Raw genomic sequence first — 25,255 nt, 5'->3', positions numbered from 1 at the left:
AGGGATGGTGAACAGCTTTGGGAGAGGGAATTTGCTCACCTGGAAGTTCTCTATGCCAATGAAAACCCAACCCTCCATCCCACACCATCCAACTGGCAACGGAACAATGATGAGTGATTCCATTGTACCTTCAGGGACTTCTTTCATGCATTAGAACCAGAGAGACCTCAAAAAACTTAGAAGAGATTATCATGGAAACCACCCACAGGCACATAGGATTTGTACATCCATGTCAAACATAAAAAATTGTCATTAACCCTGTCATCTGTGAAACCTGTTTAGTCACGGAGGGGGAAATGGAGAGAAAACAAGATTATAATATTTCAAATAATCAAACACCCCAGGTCAAATCCCTATACTTTTATTGTTAGGTGGTCACCACTTTTTTTTAACAGTTTATTTTCAAAAGGATACAAAATAATAGCAAACTACCACCCAGCAGTGACATAAAAAAACTGCTCTTAAGAACAATCAGTCAAACCATGTCCCAGTTTTTCTGTCATCCTGGAAAATACGTTGAGAGAATATTGCTTGGGAAAGCAATGCTTGAGAATCCTGTTCCAGAGAGGAAAGGAGGGAGCCTTGTTCCTGCTGGTAGAGGGTTGCAGAATCACATCTAAAGTGTTTGGATTTCCATTTTCGTGGTAGAAGTGTGAGGAAGCAGATACATGGCCAAAAGTACAGAGCAGTGAGCGGCCTCTGGACTGGGTGCAGAATTGTATTTATATTTGAAGATCCCGGGTGGGGAGCAGGGTCCCTGTCTGTGAAAATTAACAGCACAGACTTGTCAGGAAGGGAGACTCACAGGAAGACTGACTCCTTGTCCTAAAGGGAAGGACTTGGGGTCTTCAGAGGCAGATCTCCAGGGACTCTGGGCCCTCTGTGGGTGAAGGGTAAGGTTAGAAAGTCTGGCCTCCTTTATTCACCTTTGAGGCCAAGTCAGCCTTAGTTATGTGCCATTGGGCAAGTCAAGTCACCTATCTTGGCCTCATTTTCCTTATCTGAGAAATGGAGATAATCCATATTATGCCTTCCTTGCAAGGTTATCAGGCTCCAGTGAGATAATGTTTGTAAGGAATCTGTAAATCTTAAAAGTGAAGGCTATTATTTAAAAGATAAAGTCATCAGTGTACATTGGCTTGCCAAAAGCTTGGATTACATTAGTAAAAATATAGTCTATACCTTCCAGCAGTTATTAACCCAGGCTCTATGAATTTGCTTTTTAAAAAATATATATCTTGATAACTATATTTCAGTATAATTGGCTTCCTTTGTAATCCCACATAGTGTATTTTGTGCATTTGAAAATAGTAATCAGGGCGGCCAGGTAGCACAGCGAGTAAGAGCACTGGCTCCAGTGTTGGGACGACCTGGAGATCGAATCCTGGGCTCAGACACTTAGCACCCACCCAGAAACACCTGGCCATGTAACCTTGAGCAAGTTATTTAACCCCAATTGCTTAGGGGCAGCCAGGTGGCTCAGCGAGTAAGAGTACCAGCTCCAGTGTCAGGATGACCTGGATCAAATCTGGTCTCAGATACTCAGCACCACACACAGAAATAACTGGCCCTGTAACCTTGAGCAAGTTACTTAACCCTGATTGCTTTAAAAAAAAAAAAAAAAAAGAAAAGAAAATAGTAATCCAAGAAAGGATCTATAGGCCTTACTAGATTGCCCTTTGGGTCCATGACACAGAGAAGGTTTAGAACCCTTGGGAAAAGGAGGCAGTGGACCCCCTCTCCTCTGCCTTCATCAGACCACATTTGAGTTCCTGTGTTCAGTTCTGAGCACCCATTTTAGGAAGGACATTGACAAACTCGAGTGAGTCCCAAGGAGGGTGACCAGGATTCTAAAGGGGCTAGAAACCAAGCCAGGAGAGGACCAGCTGAAAAAGCTGGGCCTCTTTAGCCAGAAGAGCTCAAGGGAGCATAAGCCTGCCTTCAAATATGAGAAGGGCCGTCATGGAAAAGGGGATTAGACCTATTTTTCTTGGCTTCAGAGGGCAGAACAAGGACCACTGGGGATAAGTTAGAGAGGCTGATTTTGGCACAATGGAAGGGAAACCTTGCTAAGCATTGATGTTGTCCAAGGGAGGATGGGTGGCCTTGTAAGGCTGTCAGCGAGACCCTTCTTACTGGAAGGCTCCAAGCAGAAGCCGGATGAGAACTTGTCCAAGACGCTGGGGCCAGGGAGGTGGGGGCCCAAGTAGGGGCAAGACCACCGCAGGCACCCAGGTCAGATGGATGATCCTTCAACACTAGAATTCTTTGCTTTTCTGAACACCCTATACCTCTATACTCTTCCTTCTTTAACCAGAATCACAGAGGTAGAAGAAACCAATGCGGAGAAAGACTGGCAGGTTTTCTTGAGAGGGATCATAAGTCCACAGACAGAGCTGGAAGGGTTCTTAGGGGAGATCTATGCCAACGCCTTTATTTTATAAATGAGGAAACTGAGGCCCAGAGGGGTTAAGGGGCTTACTTAGGCCAGCTAAGTGGTACAAAGGATAGAGCACTGAACCCAGAATCAGGAAGGTCCAAATCTGAATCTGTCCTCAGCCATTTACCGACCGACTGTGCAATCCTGGGCAAGTAAGCTCTCCTTCTCTTAGTATTCTTATCTCTAAAATGGGGATAACAACAGCACTCACCAATAGGCTGAGTTAACATGTGAAGTGTTTGGCAAACCTTAATGTTAACTCTTGGCTATTATTATTATTGCCCAAACCCACACGGACAGTAAGGAGCAGAGTTGGGATTAGAACCCACGTCCTCTGGCTCATTCCTAAAAGGCCTTGGCACGTGAGTGATCAGAAGGGGTGGGCGGAGGTCTACCTTCAAGGGGGGGTGCCTGGTGTCAGAAGATCTGTGTACAAGACATTTCAAGTGGCCCAGAATATATTCTTCCCTAGCTCTGATCCATGTTCCATTCTCTCACTGGGCAGATGAAGGTTGACAGCTGTGGTTCTTTTTATAGGGGCCAAGTATTTTTTGTGACATGCCGAACACCAGGAGAGTGAGATTCACACATGCAGGCACCCAGTCACCCTACAGTCTTACACAGTAAGGACATTGGCAAAGACCTTGTACCGCTGCCCCCCCAGTCTAACACACCCTCTCAGATCTGGTCACCTCGTGGGTCCATGCCTGTACCCAGACACGGGCATTGAGCATTCAAAGTCACACAGTGCATTAAAGGGTATGCTCAGAGAACAGACAGCCCTCTGAAGTATACAGTTTATCTTTCCCTGTGTGCCCAGGCCCCCTTTACCCTTTCCTCCAAAATATATATATATATGTGAGTTTGTCTGACCTTTACAAAGAGCTGGCAAGGTAGGGATTTTAGGCGTTATTAAGCCCATTTTATAGTTGAGAAAACTGAGACTTAACAGGGTCAAGCGACTAGCTCAGGGTCACATAGTTAGCAAACATCAGGCCTAACTTGTGCCTTCCCTTCTCCACAAGCAAGGTTGTTTTGTTTTGTTTGGGTCTTTATAATGCAATGAGATACACACACAACCTAACACCAATTTTAAACCCACTTACATTCATGTACAGACAGACCTATTCAAAGACACACAAACATAACCTTTGTACTGTCTCTGTACCAGGTGGGGAATTGGCTTGGCTGAGACCCAGAGCCCACCTAAGCAGCTGGGATCCCTAAGACACAAGGCAGAATAACAACAAAGAAAAGGAACAGAACTGGGAGGGTGAGCAGGGCTGGCCCTCCCATTTGGTCAGGCTGACCTCTGTAGTGTGATAGGGGGAACTGAGAAGGTCTCCCCGATCAGAACGGCCCCGGCCTGCCTGCCACCTGGTGCAGGGCTGGAAATCCCACCCTTTGTGTCCTTCCTGGGTGGTAGAGCTTTGTCTCCCAGCCCCAGACTTCCTCCTCCATACTCTTACCCCCATTAAAATGTAAATCGGTTGGCTGGAAGAAAATGACCCCTTGAAGCCAAAGTTGTTTTGTTTTTTTTTGTTTTTAAACATTGAGACTGGAGGAGTTTGGTGGGGGACTTCCTCAGAGGTGGGGAAAAGGTGTTAGAAGAGGCAGGGAGTCCTTGTCCAGGGACTGGGAGGGTAGTGAATAAAACCGGGCAATAGCAGGGCACTGGACCCCTGAAAAGGAGGAGTTTGGGTGAAGCTATTGCTTCCCTGGGGGAGGATCCAGAAAGGGAAGAAACAAAAACCCGTTGGGGTGACTTGGAAGGAAAGGGATACCTGTTTTTAATTTGGGGTGACCTGTAGAGGGCAAAATTCTTTTGTATATGAAGTGACCTGGAAAGTTCATTCCCCTTTTAGGGCAGAGGAAGGAGAGATATCTAATTAGCTCCTGGGAATATGGCAAAACACTCTCCAGACACCATTCAATCGATAGGCTTGCTGATTACTGGATTGTAAGCCTAGGAGAGTGACTGGCCCTGTGGGCTCCATCTGGGGAGAAGAGACTGGTGAATTCCCAAACTGGGAAAGAGTAGAGGGATTCTCATATGGCATCAGGAGGGCACCAGGTATTGTGGCTTAGGGTTCCTGGCCTGATAAGGATTGTGAGCCCCACCGGGCTTGGGTAACTATAGGAAAGAATTAAATTAACAAGTATAGGTGCCACTCCGGCTGGAACTGGGTAGTTCCCTTTCATACGCCTCTCGGATGATTTGAGCCTGGTATTATATTTCTGAATTTGTATATTCTCTTTTTCCTTGTAAATAAACCCAGGAGAATGTCCTCCTGTGGTCTAGAGAGGGTGGAAGCAGGTGATAGAATGGAAGAAAGGGAGAATGAGTATTCATAGCAAAACATGGCTGGGGCAGAAAAAGGGGAGTGGGTGATTGGGGAGGGGATACAGTGGATCTCTGAACCCCCAAAACTAAACCAGCTCAAAGGTTTGGGGTTGGGGATTAGTGATGAGGAGAATTCACAAAACAGCAAAATGGTAAAAGCCTTAGGTCAGAAAGCAAAAGCCTCCTAGACCTGGGACCCTAAGGTATAAAATATCAGATTTCTTTAGTAAGGCACAGTATTAAGTATAATGGCCCTGGAGTCTGAAGGTCATGGGTTCTAAACCTGCCTCTGATGCTTATCACCTGTCTGGCTCTGAGTAGTCAGCCTCTCTGGGTCTCAGTTTCCTTATCCTTAAAATGAAGGGAAATGATCTCTGAGGTTCCTTCTACTTGGAGAACAAGCCCTCTTAACCTTAAAATGTCCCAGACCCTTGGGACAGGCTGGTGAAGTTAATGGACCTCTTTCTAGAATCAGGTTTTGAAATGCATCAAATAAAATACATAGGATGACAAAAGAAACAAATTCTATTGAAATATTATATCAAAATATTCTTTAAAACTTGGACCAGGAGGCAGCTAGGTGGTGCAGTGAATAGAGCATTGACCCTGGAGTCAGGAGGATCTGAGTTCAAATTTGGCCTCAGACACTTAACACTAGCTGTGTGACCTTGGGCAAGTCACTTAACCCCAATTGCCCTGCCCTCTCCCCTCCAAAAAGCAAAAGAAAACCAAAAACAAACCAAAAATCTTGAACCCTGGATTAAGAACCCCTACTCTAATCTATGATGCAGATGGAGGCCCAGGTTTAGACCCTTTAGACACTTTCCCATTGTGCTCTGGGCTGGGGGGGGGGGGAGCAAAAGGGGAAAAGTTTAGGTCTTTAAATATTTCCTTGAGACTCCCCAGAGTCACAAGCCCTCCTGAGAGCTTCTTAGTCCAAGCCTTTAATGGCCCCAAGGCTTTGAGCAGCGATGTTGGGAGGCAGCCAGTGGGGCAGCTGGGACCTTCTCCATAATCCCAGCCCTTTCCTGGGGCCATAGAACTGCAATTACTATTTGCTGAAGGCTCACCCACCTCGGTCTTTACCCCTGTTGAGTTTGTGACTAGGAGCATGAGGCCTGAAGCCTGTCTGGCATTCCTTACTAAAACTGGGACTGGATGTTCCAATTCCTCTGCTCTGTTACAGGAACATTTTTGTGGCTGTCCTATGCAAATGTATGCAAATTAACAGTCCTGTTTCTCTGAACCCATAGCCTCATGGGTGCAGCTGAATCACAAGTGGGTATAGGAAGTTCACTGAACTGCCCCTATACTGATACATCAGAGCAGGATCGGGCTTGAAGAGACAGACAAGTCTGCTGTCAGATAAATGAGCATTTCACCTACATCGCTGATGGCCTCCCTCCTGCTTCCCTTTGAACCTCCTTGGCATGAAACCTCTGTTCTAGACTGGTTTAGCCTCACCCTTGGCACCTAGACATTCTTGAGAAGAGTCTGGCTCCTGTCAACACAAATTGACCTGTTTCTGGTTGACCTTTTTGCCTGAATCTCGGTATTGATGGCCCCTTTCCCCCCAAGGTGGGTGGGGGGGATTCCTCAGGGCCCATGGTTCCTGGGGCCATTTATGTAAAACAAAAGGTAGGGGAACCCCCTGAACTCAGTAAGAGGAGAGTTGATGGTGGTAAAGTCTTCTCCCACAGGGAAGATATACAATTAAGCAGTGAAGGGCCTGGCCAGGGGCCCAAGAGCTTTCCTGGTTGGGGTGTTATTCATCTTATCCCCAAGGAGTGGAGTAAGCCACCCCTCTGAAGCTGGACCTAGAATGGGGCAGGAAGGTGCAGATAACTTTAAGCCTGCATTTTCCTGTCCCTGGGCTTAAGGCCAGCTTCAGGGCTGGACAGAGTTTGGGCAGACTGGGCAGCATCTCAGGCTTTAGGATTTGGGCCTCCATACTCACCTCTAGGAGAGATAAGTCATCCATCTCTTCCAATGTCTAAAGGCAAAAAAAAAGTAAGAGTCAAAATCTTGTAGCTGATGTGGTTCCAGAGTCACTATCAGGACATTGCTTAGAAAGATGACAAGATCAGCTGGAGCCACAGGATGTGGTGGTGCAGAGAGCCCAGGGCCCATTGCTTGGAAACTCCCAGTCAACATCATGAAATGCCCTGATCTCTAAGCCTACACTTCTTCAGCAGTCACTGGCACATAGTAGGCATTTAATAAATGCTGATTGTCTGACTGACTGACCTACTAGGGTCAAAAGGCCTGAGCATATGTCCCAGTTCTACCACTCTCTGTGTGACTATGCAAGTTGTCTGACTTTGCTAGGACTCAGTTTCCTCATCTGTAAAATTAGAAATGTAATAGCAGGGGTGGGTAGGTGGCGCACTGAATAGAGCACCGGCCCTGAAGTCAGGAGGACCTGAGTTCAAATACGGCCTCAGACACAACACACACACACACACACACACACACACACACACACACACACACACACACAAAACTATCTGTGTGACCTTGGGCAAGTCAATTAACCCCAATTGCCCCCCAAAAAGCCAAAAAAAAAAAAAAAAGTAATAGCAATAAGGCATTCTCTACAATTTCAGGGGATTATAAAGATCATGTGAGATAAATGAGAATTACTTATAAAAACCATTTGGTACAAATGTCAGCTGTTTTCATAGCATTATCATTATTAATTATGGATTTGGTTGGGGCTTAGCAGTTACACCCAGGGAGGATCTGAACACCTATCCTTTCCTAGGCCTCGTAATTAGCATCTACTTTAGCCAAAAGACACCTTGAGTGCTGGGGTTGTTGACTCCTGTGATAGTGACCTGGGCCTTGGTGCCTGCCTGGGGTACCAGCCCAAGACAACTTTGACCTTTCTCTCCTCCACAAGTAATGCCCCCTTCTCTCACCTTCTCTTCTTCTCCTTTGCTGTCCCACCCAACTTTCTCTGCCTCCATGTCTATCCAGGGCCTAGCCCTGAGGCCTTGAGAGGTAGCTGGTCACTGGAATTAGGGAGTCCAGTGGGCTCAGTGCCTACGTGCCTCCTGGACAGCTCCCTGGGCCTCCTTAGCTCAGCATCTTCCATTTTCCTTCTTCTGGGGCCAGACCCAGTGTTCTAGATTGCAGATTTAGAACTGGAAGGGTCCTTAAAGACCATTCATCCCAGCTGTCTCATTTTATATGTGAGAAAACTGGGGCTCGAAGAGATTAAGAGTCACCTACAGTCATAGGGCTACTAAATGTCAGAGCGGGGATTTTAACCCAGTTCTGGCACTCTTTGTATTACTCCACACTGTCTCCAGGGACACTCTCTAGTTTGGGTCTGGACTTAAAGCTACCATCCTGCCCCAGTCACCTTTGCCAGAGTCTCGCAGCTTCGACCCTTGGCCTTGGCTGTGGCCGTCAGCTCTTGTATTTCAGTGGTCTCTTGGTCCATCCTGCAGAACCCCTCTTGGTTCTTCAAGGTCAGGCTTGCAGCACCTGCCTCAATGTTGTTCCAGCCCTGCAAGTAACCCATGAGATGTTATAACCATGGGCTCTCTTCTTGGGTTCTGAGCCGCCCTACTTCTTTGATGGAGGAGGGAAATGTGTACCCTTCTCACTTGGCTACAATATCTTCTGATGTAATCCTGTAAACCCAAAACCTGCTCTCCTCTCTCCACTCTGCCCCCTAAAATATTCACCAGGTTTTCCTGGAAAGATTTGAGAATTCAAATCCTAGGCTTTATGGCTTTAGAATCTGTTAGATAGGGGTGTGTGTGTGTGTGTGTGTGTGTGTGTGAGTGCGTGTGCACAAAACTGTGTGTCTGTAAATTTATTATGTCTACATATGTCTGAATTTATTGAGTTTGCATAAGGGTAAGTCTGTGCGTGTACTTGTGTCTGTAAATCTACTGTGTGGATGAGTGTGCTCATCCTGAAGGACCTGGGACAAGAGGCAATGTAGGGAGTTTGATGTCTCAGAGGGCCTAACATCTGTAATCCAATAATGTGATGAGTGGGTCATTGCCTTGGGTTGTGACTAAAGCTGCTCAGGAATGTTTCCTTGCCTTGCTCACAGTCCCCCCAGGACTGTGTGAAGCCCCCTTCTCTTTAGGGGCCTTTGGAGAGCACCAGGACCTTGGCCCCGTGGACAGACTGGAGGCCATCACTCCTGAGCAGGATATACAGGGTGACTGTCAACTTGCTACCTAATGACTTTTGGTGAGCCCCCACTATGTGTGAGATCTATCCATCCAGGGCACCTGCGGGTAATACACATAATGCAGGAAGAGAAGTCCCTACCTTCAAGAAGCTTATGCTCTGCTGGGGGAGAATGAAAGAATAAATCCACATGAAAGAAATTTTCAGAGCAATTTATCAAGAACTGGAAACTAAGAAGAGACTGAATTGAGGAAGGAAGGAACACTGAAGGATGCTGGGTGGATAAGAGAGCTCAGTGCGGGCAACGTGTGGATGTGCCTTGTCCCCTCCCTGTAGAAGGCCAGGATAGGTGAGTGTCTCTCCTTTGCACGTCACCTGTTTCTGAACCCAGAAACTCCAGGTTCACTTGTTTATTGATCTTGTGCAAGCTTAGTGCCTATTCTGCTACTAATTATCTGTGTGACCATGGCCAAGTCACTCTCCTTCGGGCCTTAGTTTCTTTTTCTGTAGAAGTGTGGGACTGGAATAGATGATCTCTCACATTCTATGATTCAGCGTCCAGAGGCCGTGTGGTACACTGGGAAGAGTGCTAGACCAGGAGTCAGAGGACCCAAATTCTGATTCTGACCCTGCTATATAACTTTGGATCTTCCTTCCTCTATCTGACAGATAGAGGAGACATTATCTGCCCTACTGGCTGTGAGCACTGAAGAAGGAATTGTGGGAGAGTCTCTATACAATTTAAATTGAGTTAATGTGGATAAAAATACCTTGGAGAGGAGAAGTTGCTAATATAAAGACAGAGTGGCATTTTTCCTATTGCAGTCACGCATTTGAGTGCATACCAACCGTGTGCCCCAAATGGCCCTAAGAGGCCGGGAGCCCAACCTGTACCTGAGTAGGCATCTCCTGGTCTTTACGTGAGCCTCTGCAGGGATGGGGAACTCACTACTCGCTTTGGGGATAGCTTTCATTAAGAACTTTTCCTCATGCTGAGCCTCAAACAGCTTCTCACTTAGTTTTACTGGTTACTCCTAGTTCCTTGGCTCTAGAAGAAAGAAATCTGGCCCCTCTTCTCTGGGCTAGCCCTTTGAATACCTCAAGGCCACGTTCACATCCACTTTGCCTTTTCTTCTCTAAGTTAAACAGGCCTTATTTCTGAACCTGATACTCAGCTGGCAGGGTCTCGAGGCCTCTCACCCTCCTCTGAATGCTCTCCATCTTGTGAATGTCCTAAAAAAATGGGGCACCTGGAACCAGACACGAAACACCAGGTCTTTTCTGACCAGAGCAGAACATAGCAGGTCATTCTGGACCTTCTATAGCCTAAACACATTTTTTAAAATGTCAAACATAGAGTTAGTCCCAAAGCTGAAATTGGTAAATGTCTCCAAAAACTTATCTAGGTCCCTTTTCTCTTGTTCCTGAGGCTGATTGGATTTTGGCCCATTTCTAGGTGTGGGCCTGGAATGGGGTGGCAAGGAGAAAGGAGGAGGAGGAAGGACCATCCCAACGTGTTCCCCTACCTCTTCAATCTAGGGGAACAGCTTGGCTCAGGTCACATAAATTTCCACATTTCAAAATTAATCTAACATTCAAGGCCTTCCATATTCTAGGCCTGACCTACCTCTCCCACCTTCACTTCTGCTTCTTTCTCACATGGACTCTAGGCACCAAAGTCATACTCCCATGTTCCTTTCCATCCCATGCCTTCTCTAATGCTGTTCTCTGCTCTTTTCTGTGTATCTAAATTCTACATACCCTTCCAGGCCCAGCCAAGATCTGGTGTCTTCCATGGGAGCTATGTGCTAACTATGATTTCCTCCTCCTAAGAACATGTAACACTACTTAATACCAGAATCGTACAATCTAATCATTGATAATCTGGCTTGTACCGTTGCTGTCTCATTGCTTTATGGGTGAGACCCATCTCCCCTCCCCTACTGTTTATGAGCTTTCTGAGGTGTATAGACTGGCAGGCTAGATACATTGAGTGGCTCAGGTCATCTCTTGGGCAGACTTGAGGTCCTGAGTCACCTTGGGCTGCCAGAGGTAGGAAGTGAAGATCTCTATACAAAGCCCCTTTTCTTTATGGGGACCTTTGCAGAGCAGCAGACTCCAGAGAGCATAGGGAGCTAGCCCAGGGAGCATCAGGAATACTTACAACTTCGCTCTCAGAACCCAAGGATAGCTGGCGTCTACCTTGAGACTGCCAGCTGATGTCAGACGCTTGGCTGGTCATAGTTGAGCGCTGAGTGAAGCGGTAACTGCTGAAGGATGGAGTGCGTGGGTGCCTTATACCAAGCAAGGTGCTAAGGCGTGGAAAGTTCTGAGCGATGGCCATTCTGGTGATGAAGAAACACAACCAGTTATGCTTTGTGTCCTCATGGGCCTTCCTACCATGAAAGACCCTAAAATGGTGAGGAAAAGACACCCACCCACCCTCTTTCCCCCCAGCCCTCTCTAGGACTGTGAAGGCATCATGGTGTACACAGGGTAGCAGAAAAGAGCGCTGGCTCTGGGTTTAAATCCTGTCTCTGATACTTGCTCCCCATGTGACTATGGGACAGTCACTTAAACCATCTGGGCCTTATCTATAAAATGTAGGGACTGGGCTCGGTGGCCTCTAAGATCTTTTCTTGCTGAGATGCTGAGATCCTGAGATGCTGTTTCAGCAGAGAAGGGGCATCCAGACCCTCCCTTTATATTATCACATCCTTTCCTAGGATAAAAGCACAGACTTCAGCAAGCATTACAGAATGTTTGATCTGAAAGGGACCCCAGATATCCCTTAGGCCACCCCCCTCATGTTACAGATGAAGGAACTGAGGCCCAGACAGTTTAATCACATAATCACATGGCTAGTAAGTGGCTGGTGTCAAACCCAAATTCGGTCCTCTTTCCACAGTGCTGTAGAAATATCCCTATGTCAGATAAACAAACAAACCCAGGCGCCATGTTTTGCCTATGCCACCTGTATGGGGTTGTCATTTTCTAGACCCTAGATGGTTGAGATTTTCAAGCTGGTCTTGGAATGACAAGGAATAGTCATGATTCTGGGAGCACCTTGTTGTGACTGAGTCTAAAATGGAGAGAAGGAATTCTTATGCCTCTTCAGGGAAAAAAAGAAGAAGAAATGGATGGATTTTCCCAACTCACTATCTGCTACTTTGGTTAACTCAACAAGCCTTGGCCTTGACATCCCTGACAAATGGGTCCACATCCCAGGGATAAAGTTGCAAATGCCATAAAAAAAAATGACGTGGATGTAGAAAAGATGACTCCTCCTTGTCAATATGCCCAGGCTGCCCCTCCCTAAATACACGGAGCTCTCATTGGTTCAGAACATTCCCTCTCCAGACGCTTTTCTAGAGTGTCAGTGTCCTACATCTCCTGACTACAAGGGTTCCACATTTTCTTCCATGAGAGAACAGGGAAGGGCTCAAGAGATAAAAGCAAGGATGTAGCTATTGTTGAGTCAGTGATAAAGACTGTCTAGTAGCCCATTGGTGCATCCCATGCCCAGCACCTCTAATAGCTTACACTATGGCCTGATGCCTAGGACTTTCCTGAAAGACACACCAAGCAGGGCGAGATAGATATGTACAAGGAAAGTTGTCCAAGTAAACCAAACTTCCTAGTGGGTTGAATGGGAGGAAATCCCACAGGGTGTGACTTGGGACTGGATCAGAATGTTTGTGGGACTCTGAAAGGAAGGTATAAAGAGTGGGTTAAGAACAGGGCATGACTTACAAGCCAGTCTAGTAAGGAGGACAAGGTGGAAAGCTGTTGAGCTTACCTGTACTTGGGATGGCTGATGGCGTAAATGATGGGATTGTGGATGGCAGAGGCCTTGGCAATGATGGCTGGCACTGAGTTCATATAGGGAGTCAGGATGTGGGAATACCTGGGTGGGGAAGTCAGAGCTAAGACTGATGTTGCTGGCAGAGGAATATCTGGTCTAACTCTCTTTCCACCCATTCGCTGAGGTATGAGCCTATCAACTGCCTGAACAGACCCATTTATTCAGATGTAGCTTATAAGATGTAAGTCTTGTCCAACTTATCCTGTTGAAGCTCATCTCTCTGGTTTGTCTTACTGGAAGTGGAGAGCTAGAGGCCCAAGCAAGTGGAAGTGTGTCTGCATTGGGAAGGCAGAGGGGGAGGTCATCAGCAAGGGAAGCCAGGGAATACCAGCAGCAAATCAGCCCCTTTCCTCTGGTTTTATAATTCACACTCATCTGAAACCTGGGATTGTGCTAGCAGTTCATACTCCTGCATTTAGGGAAGATTATACTCATGTGAGACTGACATGTTTGTTAAAACATCCTGGCCAGAAAAGTCCATTCTTGTCTTTGGTTACCCATTTCATTGATTGATAACCCTTATTATATGAATAGTGGACAGCTGGGTGGTGCAGTAAATAGAGCACTGGACTTGGAATCAGGAAGACTCATCTTCCTGAGTTCAAATCCAGCCTCAGACACTTCCTAGCTGTGTGACCCTGAGCAAGTCATTTAACCCTGTTTGCCCCAGTTTCCTCATCTGTAAAATGAGCTGGAGAAGGAAACGGCAAAACCCCTCCAGTGTCTCTGCCAAGAAAACCCCAAATGAAGAGTCGGACATAACTGAAGAATAACTTAACAACACAAATGTGAATGGTATCTACCCCTCACAATTGCCTTCTTGCTGCTTATTCTTAGTTTCCTCGGACCATCTGTAATAAGAATGTAAATTTTAAAGATCTTCCCTGACCCTAGGCTAATGTGCACCTGAAGCCTGGGGTGGGAGGCTTGTTTTTCAGTAGATACTTCTTGATTGGCCAGTGAGTCAATAAGGTTGTTACATTCTCTGAGCCAGGAAAAGGCTATGTAAGCCCTGATGTGTAGCTTTGTTTTGGGGCTCTCTTTGAGAAGTGTTCTGTGATTTGATGAAACTCTGGGAAGCTGTTGTTGAGAGTCCCCTGGCTTTGAAAAACCCAGATGTGGAAACCCAGATGTTGACTGGGTATGGATGTAATGGTTGGACAGTTTGGAAAGCTGTCTACTTGATCTGTTAATGTCTTGATTTTGAAGTTTGGAGTGCTGACCTTTTTCCCCTGAACAAGGTAAATGATATATGTCTGACTGATTAAAGTAAGCTTGTTAACCCATTTTGAGTTGCTTTCCTTTAACAAAGCAGATCCAAGAACCTGTATGGGCAGCAAACGCTGAGGACGCCCTTGGGGTTCTTGCTGCTACACCATCCTCAGAAAAGACAGACAAGGGGTGGCTAGGTGGCACAGTGAACAGAGCACCGGCCCTGGAGTCAGGAGGACCTCAGTTCAAATCTGGCCTCAGACACTTAATACTTACTAGCTGTATGACCTTGGGCAAGTCACTTAACCCCAATTGCTCTGCTTTCCCCCCTCCAAAAAGCAAAAAAAAAAGAAAAGACAGACAGTAGCAAGGACCTAAATAATAACAGTGATAATACTTTCCAAGAATTTGCTGGGGCAGGCACTCCTTCTACTGCCTAGTTGTTTCACACCTAAGTGCATGGTCTTTCTGAGTTGCTATGGACAGAAAAGTCCATTGGTGGCAATGAGCCTCTCAATGTTCAGCTAGTCCAGTCTTCAAGTAAGATCTTCAGTCTGTCATTAGATCTATGTGCAAAGCTTTTCTGGATCGGTAGGCGCTGCCACAGCTAACTCGGGCCCTGCTGGCATAGCCTTTGGGAACTCAGGGCTACCTCCATGCCTGGCAAGGCATTAGAGGAGGGCTTTCGTGGAGGAATGATGATCATTAGGATGATGGCGATGGTACCAGTCCCCCTCCTGGGCAACATGTTAACTTCCCATTGGACTAATAATTGCTAATGGCTACATTATTGTAGAATATTTTTGCATTTATTTTGTATCATGTTGTATTTATATAGTGTATTAAAGTTTGCAAAGTACTCTGCAACTATTCTATCATTTGATCCTCACAACAACCTTGGGAGGTAGGTCCTATCATTATCTTCATTTTCTAGTTAAGGAAACTGAGGCAAACAGGTGAAGTAACTTGCCTAGGGTCATACAGCTAGTAAGTACCTGAGGCTTGATTTGAATTCAGGCTTTCATAACTCCATACCCAGTGCACTATCCACCTAGCTTCCTCTGATCCAATCTCTTACAAAGGTGCTCATTCCATTGAGTTCTCTGCTCACTGCAATGGGCCCAACTGCCCTGCTGCTTACTGGTGCCTGGGCGAGGAGGCACCACCCCACATTAGCCTCAGAATGCCAACCATCGACCTCAAAGCCTTTCTCATGTTATAGGATCATAAATATAATAGAACTGGGACCTTGGTGCCCATCAGAGCCAAGTCCCTTGTTTTATAGAGGAGAAGAGGGAGGCATAGAGATTAATTCTTGCCCAAGGTCACACAGCCTTGTGTCAGAGGAGGATTTTGAATCCAGGCATAGCATTCTATTCATTACGCCATGATTAACATACTACAAACATTCCCCACTCAGTAAATTCATTTTCTCAAGGAGGTAACACTGTGTACCAGGATAGTGGTAGAAAACACAGAATCTGGCCATTTGTTTGATCTATACCCTATCATTTAGTGGGACAGGAAGGGACTTTTACTGAGTTACAAGACTGTCCAACCCTTCTTGCTGAGACAACCTAAGCTCTCTGCAAGGATGGCAAAATTGACTCTAGGGGAATTTTCTGGTGAGATAATTACCCAGCAAAGGCCACGAGGGCCACTGTTGAATAGGGGGCCCAGGACAGCACATAGAGCAGAATGACCACCAAGGCGATCTTTGCCATCTTCCATTCATTTTTCATCCTTTGACAATGCCTTAGGGATGCCGCACTCTCACTAGAACCAATGTTCTGAACAGCCCTAGGGAAACAAACATGGGAACATGGTTGCTTATCCCAGAACCACTCATAGGTTTAGTAGATCAGCCCAAAGGACATTGCTGGCATAGTGGGGAGTGGTGAGGTAGGTAGTAATGATAATGATCAATTCTGTGGATGAAAAAAAAGTCCTTTTCATTAGAATGGGGACAGATGGCTCTGAGTATTGGAAAGAAGGTAACCATCCCCAGCAGCTACAAAACAGTTGGACTGATGCTCATCTGGTTTAATCAGTAAAGATCAACTTCATCTAAGCAGCTTAAAACTCAACACAAACACCATCCTCCAGGAGCCTTTTCATTTCCAGAGCTCGTCACCTCTTCAGCTTTATTTGTCTTCACAACATCCCTATGAAATAGATAGGACTTGTGCAGCTTTGTCAATTTTATACATGGAAAAACCGGGCCAGAAAGGAGCAAAGAATGAATCAATGAAGGAATGATAGCCTAGGTCTCTGACCTCCTTACTTATTATTAATAAGGTCATAGGATATAAAGTCAAAAGGGATGATATGTATTACCTAATCCAAATTTTTTATCTCACAGAAGAGAAAACAGAGGTCCAGAAAGATCGTGCAATTTGTTCAAAGTCACATAGGTAGGAAAGAGCAGGTGGGGGTTCAAAGTCATGTCCTTTGACCCCAAATCCAGTGCCCTTGACACACATCCTTCCTTCCACTTTCCCCAGCAGGTGGAAGGGAGGGGCTGCCCCAGGAAGCTTACCTGTTGGTGTCCTGAATGGCTTTAAAGATGAAGATGTAACAGTAAATGATTACAGTCAGGGGGATGAAGAAGACAAAACAGAAGAGCAGCATGGTGTAAGCCCGGACAGATGGCGTGAAGGTTGTGTAATCCCAGGAACAAGATGTAAGCAGCCCCTCAGGAACATAGGCACCTTGGAAAGGAATCCAAAGCAAAGAATGCTTCAAAAACTCCATCTACCTCAACAACAGGACATCCTATGGTTGAGTTTTCCTCAAATAGCTCTTCCTCTAACTGCCCTTTTATCCCTACCCTTCACCCAGCAGACCCAATTTCACCTGCCTTCCTCTTGACTCATCCTCTTCCAAAAGCCTACCCAACTCCAAACAAAGACCCAGAGTCCATTCCCTTCACCAGGGGCCTGCTCAGTGCATTAACCTTACCCAATGGCTACATGTCTTTAAGGTTCACTAATAGGAAGCAATCCCAATCATGTTGACATTTTCTCATCATCTAGCTTAGCCCGCTTACTCTGCTTATCTTTTCCTGTTTCTCTTCTACCAACCCCTCCTTTCATGCCCCATTAGTGTGTACCATTGAGGAAGGAAAGGGTCAGGCAAACACACTCAACTCCATCCAAAGAAAGGTGGAAGGCTCCAGGCCAGAGAGTACAGCCAGATTCCGAGGAGGATGGATCCAGTCTTCTTTTTTGATATCATGCCAATAGAGGCCAGGGGGCGGGTGATCACAAAGTACCGGTCCAGGGCAATAGCCATCAGTGTTATCATGGAAGTGATGCCAAAGAGAGCCCCACAGAAGGCATAAAATTCACATCCTACATGCAAATGCATGGAGAAAACCCATTCCTAATCAATTAATCAATAACATTAATCAAGCATCTATTATTACACACCCTTGTTAGGCTGTAGGGGAGACAAGGGAAGATCATAAGCTCAAAAGATCATATATTTAGAGCTGGAAAAGATCTTTGGGGTCCATTGAGGCCAACCCCTTCATTTTAGCAATATGGAAATTGAGGCTCAGAGAGGTTCATGACTTGCTCAAGGTCACACAAGTGTCAGGGGAAGAATTCAAACCCAGGGCCTCTGACTCCAAAGCCAATACTCTTTCCATGGTACTGATGTAATAATGTGACCCCTGAATGCAAGCAACTTACAGTCTAGTTTAAAGTAAAATAGCAACGTTTCCTTTCACCAGCCTCTGTCTCCCTTGTTTCTCCTCCATCACCCTCTCAGCCACTTTTCTTAGTGATAAAAATACCTTATGTTTGCTTCCCCTTACCGTCTCATTTGATCCTCACATACCCTGTGAGGTAGGAGGTGTGAGAGCAGGAGGGATAATTTCTGTTTTACAGATGATGAAATGTAGGCTTCTTAGGGAGCTTTAGTCATTTATTCAAGGCCACGTGGCTAGGAAGGTGTGGAGCTAAGGCTTGAGCCCAGGTTTCTGATTCCCATTCTGGATCTCCTTCCACGCCCATCCTGTCTCTTTATTCAACACCTGTCCTGGGCCCTGCCCCATATGGGAAACTGTGAAAGACGCAGGGTCTCAAGGAATTTACAGTCAAACACCCCCCAGCAATCCAAGGAACAATATAAGTGTGTGTGTGTGTGTGTGTGTGTGTGTGTGTGTGTGTGTGTGTAAGACTCTAAGTGTTACAGAGATGTAGAACAAGAAGAGGTTGATATGGGTTGGGGTAATCAGGCTTCTGAGAGGAGATGGTGCTTGATCTGGGCCCTGAAAGATAGGTAGGATTTGAACAGATGGGAGAAAAAGAGGGAAAGGGTTCTAGGAAGGGGATGACCCTAGTGGAACAGTGGGGGGACTGGTTAGGCAGGAGAGTGAGGTAAGAACCTGGAGAAGATAGAATGGTGTGGGGGAAAGAACATTTTATTTGGAGTCAGAGAATTTTAGTTCAACTCATATAAGTGGCTAAGTGACCGTGGGCCATTTAACCTCCCAGACCTCAGTTTCTTGATATGTAAAATGAGAGAGGTGCTCCCTTCTTTCTCTAATTCTATGGTCCTATGACCTCTCTGGGACTCAGTTTCCTCCTCTGGAAAACAAGACAGTTGAACTAGATTGTTTCTGATGGCCCTTCTGGTCCCAGATCTGTGATCCCGGGATGCTGTGAGGGCTGGGGGAATGAGGTAGAAGAATCTGAAAGTGAGACCATCAGTAGTAGGGTTGTACATCTAGGAATGGAGCACAAGACCTAAATGATTCTCAGGTTGTCCTGTATCCCTTCCCTAAGGCATGCACAACAATCCCACCCACTCCACACACACCTAATGGGGCTAATCAGCATTTGTACTGGACTCATTGGGGCAAAGGAAGTGTGAAAAGCCCACCCACCTCCTGGCAGCCGATCCCTCCTACCTTTCTCTCCAAAGATCCAGCGTTTGTACAGGCTGCTGGCGAAAAACACTGGGGCTTGGGTGAAGGACATGAAGAAGTCGCTGATGGCAAGGTTGATGATGAACATGTTAGCAGGAGTGTGAAGACTGCGGCTCCTGCAGAGGCCCGGTTATGGAAGAGCAGATTATTGGAGTCCCTTGTGGAAAATTGGCCTTTCATCTTTCCCTAGGGAAAGATTCTTTACCTTTTTCTGGGGGGGGGGGGGGTGGATCAGGGACCCTTCTGTCTGGTGAAGTCTGTGAACCTCTCCTCAGAATGACATTTTTAAACACGTAACATAAAATACATAAAATTTGCAAAGGAAACCGATGATACTGGAATATAAATTTCTTTTCAGATCAAAATATTTTTTAAAACCCAAGTTAATAGACCCTAGGTGAATGGGTCCCCAGAAGGAGGAGTTAAGGAAATTCACCATTTAGCATTATATTAAGGCTCCCTAGGGAACTAGAGGCAGCCAGGTGGGGAAGTGAATCGACACCTAGATCAAGAGTCAGGAACACCCTAGTCCAGGTGTGGGCAACCTGTGACCTCAAGGCCACATGCAGCCTTCTAGGTCCTTGGGTGTGGCCTTTTGACTGAGTCTAAGCTTTACAGAACAATTCCTTTTATTAAGGAAATTTGTTCTGTGAAGTTTGTGTTCAATCAAAGGGCTGCACTTGAGGACCTTCAAATGACCTTGAAGCTGCAGGCTCCCCACCCTTGTCCTAGTTCATCTGACCTCAGACACTTATTCTTGCTATGTGACACTAGGCAAGTCAGTTTAACCTTGATTTGCCTCAGTTTCCTCATCTGTAAAATGGGAGTAAAAAAATAACACTCATCTCCGAGGATTATCATGAAGATCAAATGAGATCATATATGTAAGCCTTTAAGTGCTATGTAAATGCTAACTATTACTGTTACACTTATTATTGCTTACTGTGGAGATCATTTTTTTCTATCCAGGGATGGCCAGTGACCTACTAACTACCTGTTACTCTCCTGGGAAAATGGATGAGATTCTCTGGAAGAATCACAACAGTTGGTAAAGTCCTAGGATGGAAATGTGGGCATTTCTGATCAGCTCTCCCTAAATAATACCAGTTGAGTCAATCTGAGGGTTAGAGTCTACTTACATTAATGACAGAATATAAGCTCATGAGGGCAGGGACTGTTTCATTCATATCTTTGTATCCCCAGCACCTGACACATAGTGGGTGATTAGTAAATGCTTGCTGATTGATTAAGATAAGAAACCTGCATTCTTGGAAACAAAGTAGCTGCCCATAAATGAGGAAATGGCTAAACAAATTGTGGTATGTAAACCAAATGGAATTTTATTGCATTGGAAGAAACAATGGCTACACTGAATACAGAGAAGTATAGGAAGACTCACATAAACTGATGCAAAGGGAAGTATGCAGAGCTAGGAAGATAATATGCACAATGACTACAAAAATAGAAGAGGAAAGTAGAACAGCAAAGCAGCAAAGCTGAATGCTGCAAGATTATAATGACCCAGCTTGGCCCCCAAAATGAGACGCAGGGTGACTCCTACTCTACTTCTTTACAGAGGTAGAAGACCATGGGTGTGGAAGACTGCACACATCAGACTTTTTGGATATATTTTGGTTAATCTTAATGAACTTTTTTTTTAGTCCTTATTATAAGAGACAGTTCTCTGGGCAGTGTCTGGCACATGGTAGGTACTTACTAAATGTTGATTGATGGTTTGGTTGGGCAGAGGTCAGAGGAGGACTACAGTGGAAAATGTAGGTAAAGTAAAAAAACAAATGATAGCAATAAAAACTTATTTTCAGAAAGAGATCTGTGTTCTGAAAACTTGTCCATTTCCATGTTTTCTGGTTTGATTTTTCCCCTTAAGTTTCTTGATAAAAATTTATTTTTAAAAAGTTCAACCTTGAGTTGGTAAAGTGGACCGTCAGGTACTGCTTTGGGATGTGTCTGCTGTTTTTCCTGCTATTGGGTCATTGATTTGAGGAGTAGTTCGTTACACTGCCCTTTCTACCGGGGCACCCAGCAGGGCCAAATATTCAGAGGGTGCTATTGATTGCACCAGTGGCTTAGGGGCAGAGAGTTTATATTTTTAATGTATGTTCAAGTTGTCTCTCCCAACAGAGTGTGCCAGGCCTACTAAGAGGCCAACTACTCTGCTAAGTACTTGGGATTCAAAGTAAAAAATTAAAGCTCCTGCCCTCAACAAGTTTACATTTTATAGGAAGAGACACCAGGTAGAACATAGACTCATAAATCTATATAAAATAATGCATGGCATTTACAAATGCATTAGAGGGCAGAGCATAGATTCAGTTCCTCCCCCTTCGTGCTGGAAGGCTTGGCCAGAGTGGTGCAAAGTTTTGGAGAGCTATCTCAGGAGTCACAGGAGGAGATCAAGAGGGTTGGGGCTTAGCCCTGTATCAGTTATGTTGACCATCTATCCCCCACTGGCTGCTCAGCAGGGGTTTACAATGATTTCCTTCCCCACTTCTGAGGGACAGCAGGCAGAAATGTGAGACCTCCTTAGGAAGTGCCAAGCCAATGATTTCTCAGATCATCAGGCATTCTTGGCCTTGGTTTTGGGGAAATTGGGAGGGGCTGTCCTTGACTGGGCAGCACCTGTGATGGAGGAGGGAATAATAGTAGTGATGAGGACAATAGCTAGCATTTTTGTAGTGTTTTAAGATTTGTGAATCCCTTTTATATATTTTCTTATTTGATCCTCACAATTTCCCTGCAAAGTCAGTGCTATTTTACAGATCATAGGAAGGGTGCAAGGGAACATGCGGGTGGCACAGTACACGGAGTGTTGGACTTGGATTTGGGAAGACTTGAGCTCAAAGGCAGCCTCAGACACTTAGTAGCTGTATGACTCTGGCAAGTAACTACCTTTTTCAGCCTAAATTTCCTCATCTGTAAAATGGGGGTGACATAATAGTGCCTACTTCACAGGATTATTTCCAGTCCCTTGCAAAGTCCCTTGCAAACCTCAAAGTCTTATAAATGCTATTACAGATGAGGAAACTGAGGCAATAGAGTTTAAGTGACTTGTATAGGGTCTCATAGCTGGTGAGTATCAAGAGAGGAGTTAAATCTGAAGTCCCTCAGACTCCAAGGCCATCTCCATCCATTATGACACTTAGCTACCTGCTGTTGGGGGGACCTCAGGGTTTGGAGGCGGAGGGGAGACCTACGGTTCAGTCTGCAACAGACATGATACAGTGCTACTGTTTCAGTGTCAGGCATGGGCAAGCTAAGAGGTTAGTGGTGGTAAATAGAAAGGAATCCTGTCAACTAGCAGGAAGAGGTGGTAATGGAAATGTTTAAGCAAAGCTTGACTAATGAGCTTCAAGATCCCACTCCAGATAAGCTGGCAGGATTGATAGGCATCCTCACCAAGCTTACTAATAAACTGGCACATGAAAAGAGGGGTGGGCATGGCACCAACAGGAGTATCAATGAATAGATGAGAGAAATTTTGCTACAAGTCTGGGAGCCAGCTGGTCATGGTAGGCATCACTGGCATCCCATTCAGGTGTGTCAGTCAACCAACAAGCCTTTATTAGGTGACTATCCTATGCCAAGCACTAAGCTAAGTGCTGGGGAGACAGAGACAAATACAAAACAGTCCCTGCCCTCAATGAGCTTCCATTCCATCAAGAGAGACAGCACATATACATATGCTGTTATTCAGTCATTTTTCCTTCATGTCCAACTCAGTAGCTCCATTTGGCATTTTCTTGGCAAAGATACTGGCGTGGTCTGCTATTTTGTTCTCCAGCTCATTTTACAGTTGAGGAAACTGAGGCAATTAGGATTAAGTAGTGACTTGCCCAGGGTCACACAGCTAAGGAAGTGTCAGAGGCCAGATTTTAACTCTTGAACATGAGTCTTCCTGACCCCAGACTGGTATTACATCCACTGGGCTACCAAGCTGATAGGGAAAGACTGTGAATTTATTGAGTAGGGAATTCCTAAATGAGGAAAATCCCTCTACCAATGCAAATCAGCATTTTCCCTGCAACTTATTATCAGACAGTAGCCTAGAACACAGAGAGGTTGAGTGATTTGCCCGGGTCACACAGTCACTATGTGTCAAGGTTGACTTGAACCAAGTTAACACCATGGAAATAATCTCTGACAGCTGGAAAAAAAGAGGTTCTTAAAGACATTTTAAAGAAAGGATACATCAATCAATTGCCCTATGATTCCAATCTACATCTTTGTGACTTCTCTATAAGGGATATCCCTTCCTGGTCACCCCACTCTCCCATATGTTTCCCCTATTAGAATGTAAACTCCTTGAGGGCAAGGACTGTTTTACTAGTTTGTGTTTGTATCTACCACACTTAGCACAGTACCGGGCACATAGGAAGTGCTTAATTATTGCTTTTTTTTTTCATCAATTCCTTCATTTTTCATCTTCAAGTCCAGTCCTCCATCCATTATACGATGGTGTTTCTTAAAGGAGAGTTTCTTTGCCTCTGGGTCAAAGTAGAAGGGATGAGAGCATGCTAGACATTCCTGCCTCTAGAGATGGTTTCAGAGGCAGATGGAAGTAGGGCACAAAGAAAACAAGGAGAGAAATGAGGACAGCACAGGGCGCGGATGCCTCCTTCTCTCCTGGTAGACTCTCTCTGGGCCAGTACTCACACAAGGACACATGAAAGGCAGTGAGCAAAGGCTTTTTACTTAGTTGATTGGTTAAGGAGGAGGGCAGTGCTTGACTGCCAATAGCCGAGAGAAGGCCAGTAAGAACACACAAGTACCTTGAATTCTACCTCAGCCAGCTTTGCTACGTTTTGGACCCTTGGCTGGTTTGGGGTTTTGAAGGCTTGCTCAGTGCCAGATGAATTCTCTGTGCCTTATGCCCAAATGACTAAGAAATCGAAGGTGATTTGTCCTGTAGATTGGCCGGATCTGGGTTAGTCTTATCTGGGGACTTTTTCCACCCTGTGTGGGATAATTTAGAGGACTGGTTTTCTTCCCCTTTAGGCATAGTCTACCTGTAACAGACAATGGTCCATCAAAGCTGCTCAGGAGGGGCCTAGAGGCCTCCCCTGAGCTGTCTTATCTAACACCCTCTATCCAAGGGGAGGATATTTGAAGCCGGTGTTGGGTAAATGGCTGGCCAGGGACTGGTGTGGGAAGTTGTCTTTTTCTCTTATCTCCTCTTAGAGGAGGGGTAGCTGAGTTGTTCACCTGCTTGTTACAATCAATAAAGTGAACTTTGGGTGTCACAACATCCCAAGCTCCAGAATCTAACTGATGTGGTTCACAGCCTGGACTCAGAATTACCTCTGACATTTAGTCTATTTGGGTGGGGATTAACAAAATAAAAAAGCTCTTCCCTGTGCCCTCGTAGGCCTAGGAGACTTGTGTTGTCTTCCTCCTTGGAGCCCCTGCTGTGGTCCCCGGACTAAGGGTCAGAGTATAAACTGGCTGCTTCCTCTCCCTTGGAGGACAGGTTTCTCACGGAAGTCTGTTCTTGGTCAAATACTAGAACTGTTGATTTAGGAGCCGAGATGGCAGGTTAGAGGCCACCCAACTGACATTTCCCTCCAAACAATTTTAAAATAATACCTCGAATAAAATTTTGAAGCAACAAAAGGTCAGGGTGAGAGATTTTTCTAGTCCAAGAAAAGGTCAGCAGGAGACGTCTGTGTCACTGGGGTAGAAGCCTGTTCAGAACCCCCACGTGGAGCTATGCAGCACTAGTAGCAGCAACAGATTTGGGAGCTCTCAGCCCAGAGATAGGAAGAGGGTTGGACAACTGGTTAGAAAGAGATTAAGGGGGTCCCCTTGCTGGCACTGGGTACAGCTGGTGTTAATGGTTAGCTCTATTGCCATACAGAGTTCTGGGTCACAGTTCCAGGATGGGGAGGAGAGTTGAGAGTTGTAAGGGTTATGGGATTTAAAGATCTCCCATGCCCCATGGACGTGCTGACATAGCAGAGCAAGAGAAAGTGAAAAGCCAAGCTAACGGTCCTGCGATTGGCAGTTGGTGGCGGTTGCCTTTTTTTTTTTTTTTTGAGTTAGGACTCCTGCTGAGGACTGCCAGGGGCCGGAGCTGCTGGGAGCGCTCTTCCAGGATGCTGGGTGGTTGCTGTGAGTGGGGAGAGGAGGACCTTTGCCTGAGGTAGCCTGTTCTGTTTTAAAGGCTTGAAAATGTGGGTGCTTTCTACTTTATCTACCTGTGCCAATATCATAACTACTCTGATGGCTTTCACTTTCTGGTTTTGGGACTCAGTCTTTTGGTATCTTAATAAATTTTCTAGTTTA

At 45.6% G+C, this 25,255-nt stretch overlaps 1 protein-coding gene across 1 annotated transcript in view; it reads right to left on the bottom strand.

The window, feature by feature from the left end:
• Positions 1–356: 356 nt before the first annotated feature.
• OPN4 (opsin 4) overlaps positions 357–25,255 on the bottom strand; it is a 38,738-nt gene continuing 13,839 nt past the window's right edge. Inside the window, exons 3-11 of the mRNA XM_069071545.1 lie at positions 18,935–19,068; positions 17,166–17,369; positions 16,556–16,727; positions 15,655–15,816; positions 12,739–12,846; positions 11,104–11,284; positions 8,152–8,298; positions 6,742–6,777; positions 357–761 (exon numbers count right to left, since the gene is read on the bottom strand). Coding sequence (XP_068927646.1) covers positions 723–761; positions 6,742–6,777; positions 8,152–8,298; positions 11,104–11,284; positions 12,739–12,846; positions 15,655–15,816; positions 16,556–16,727; positions 17,166–17,369; positions 18,935–19,068 — 1,183 coding nt within the window. The 3' untranslated portion in view covers positions 357–722. The remainder of the gene's footprint in view (positions 762–6,741; positions 6,778–8,151; positions 8,299–11,103; positions 11,285–12,738; positions 12,847–15,654; positions 15,817–16,555; positions 16,728–17,165; positions 17,370–18,934; positions 19,069–25,255) is intronic.

The sequence above is a fragment of the Petaurus breviceps genome, unplaced genomic scaffold, assembly GCF_028583685.1.
Source record: "Petaurus breviceps papuanus isolate PSGF00001 unplaced genomic scaffold, PetGlider_PUasm1.0 90825, whole genome shotgun sequence".
In the NCBI taxonomy this organism is placed as follows: domain Eukaryota; kingdom Metazoa; phylum Chordata; class Mammalia; order Diprotodontia; family Petauridae; genus Petaurus; species Petaurus breviceps.
This window is presented reverse-complemented; position numbering and strand designations above follow the sequence as displayed.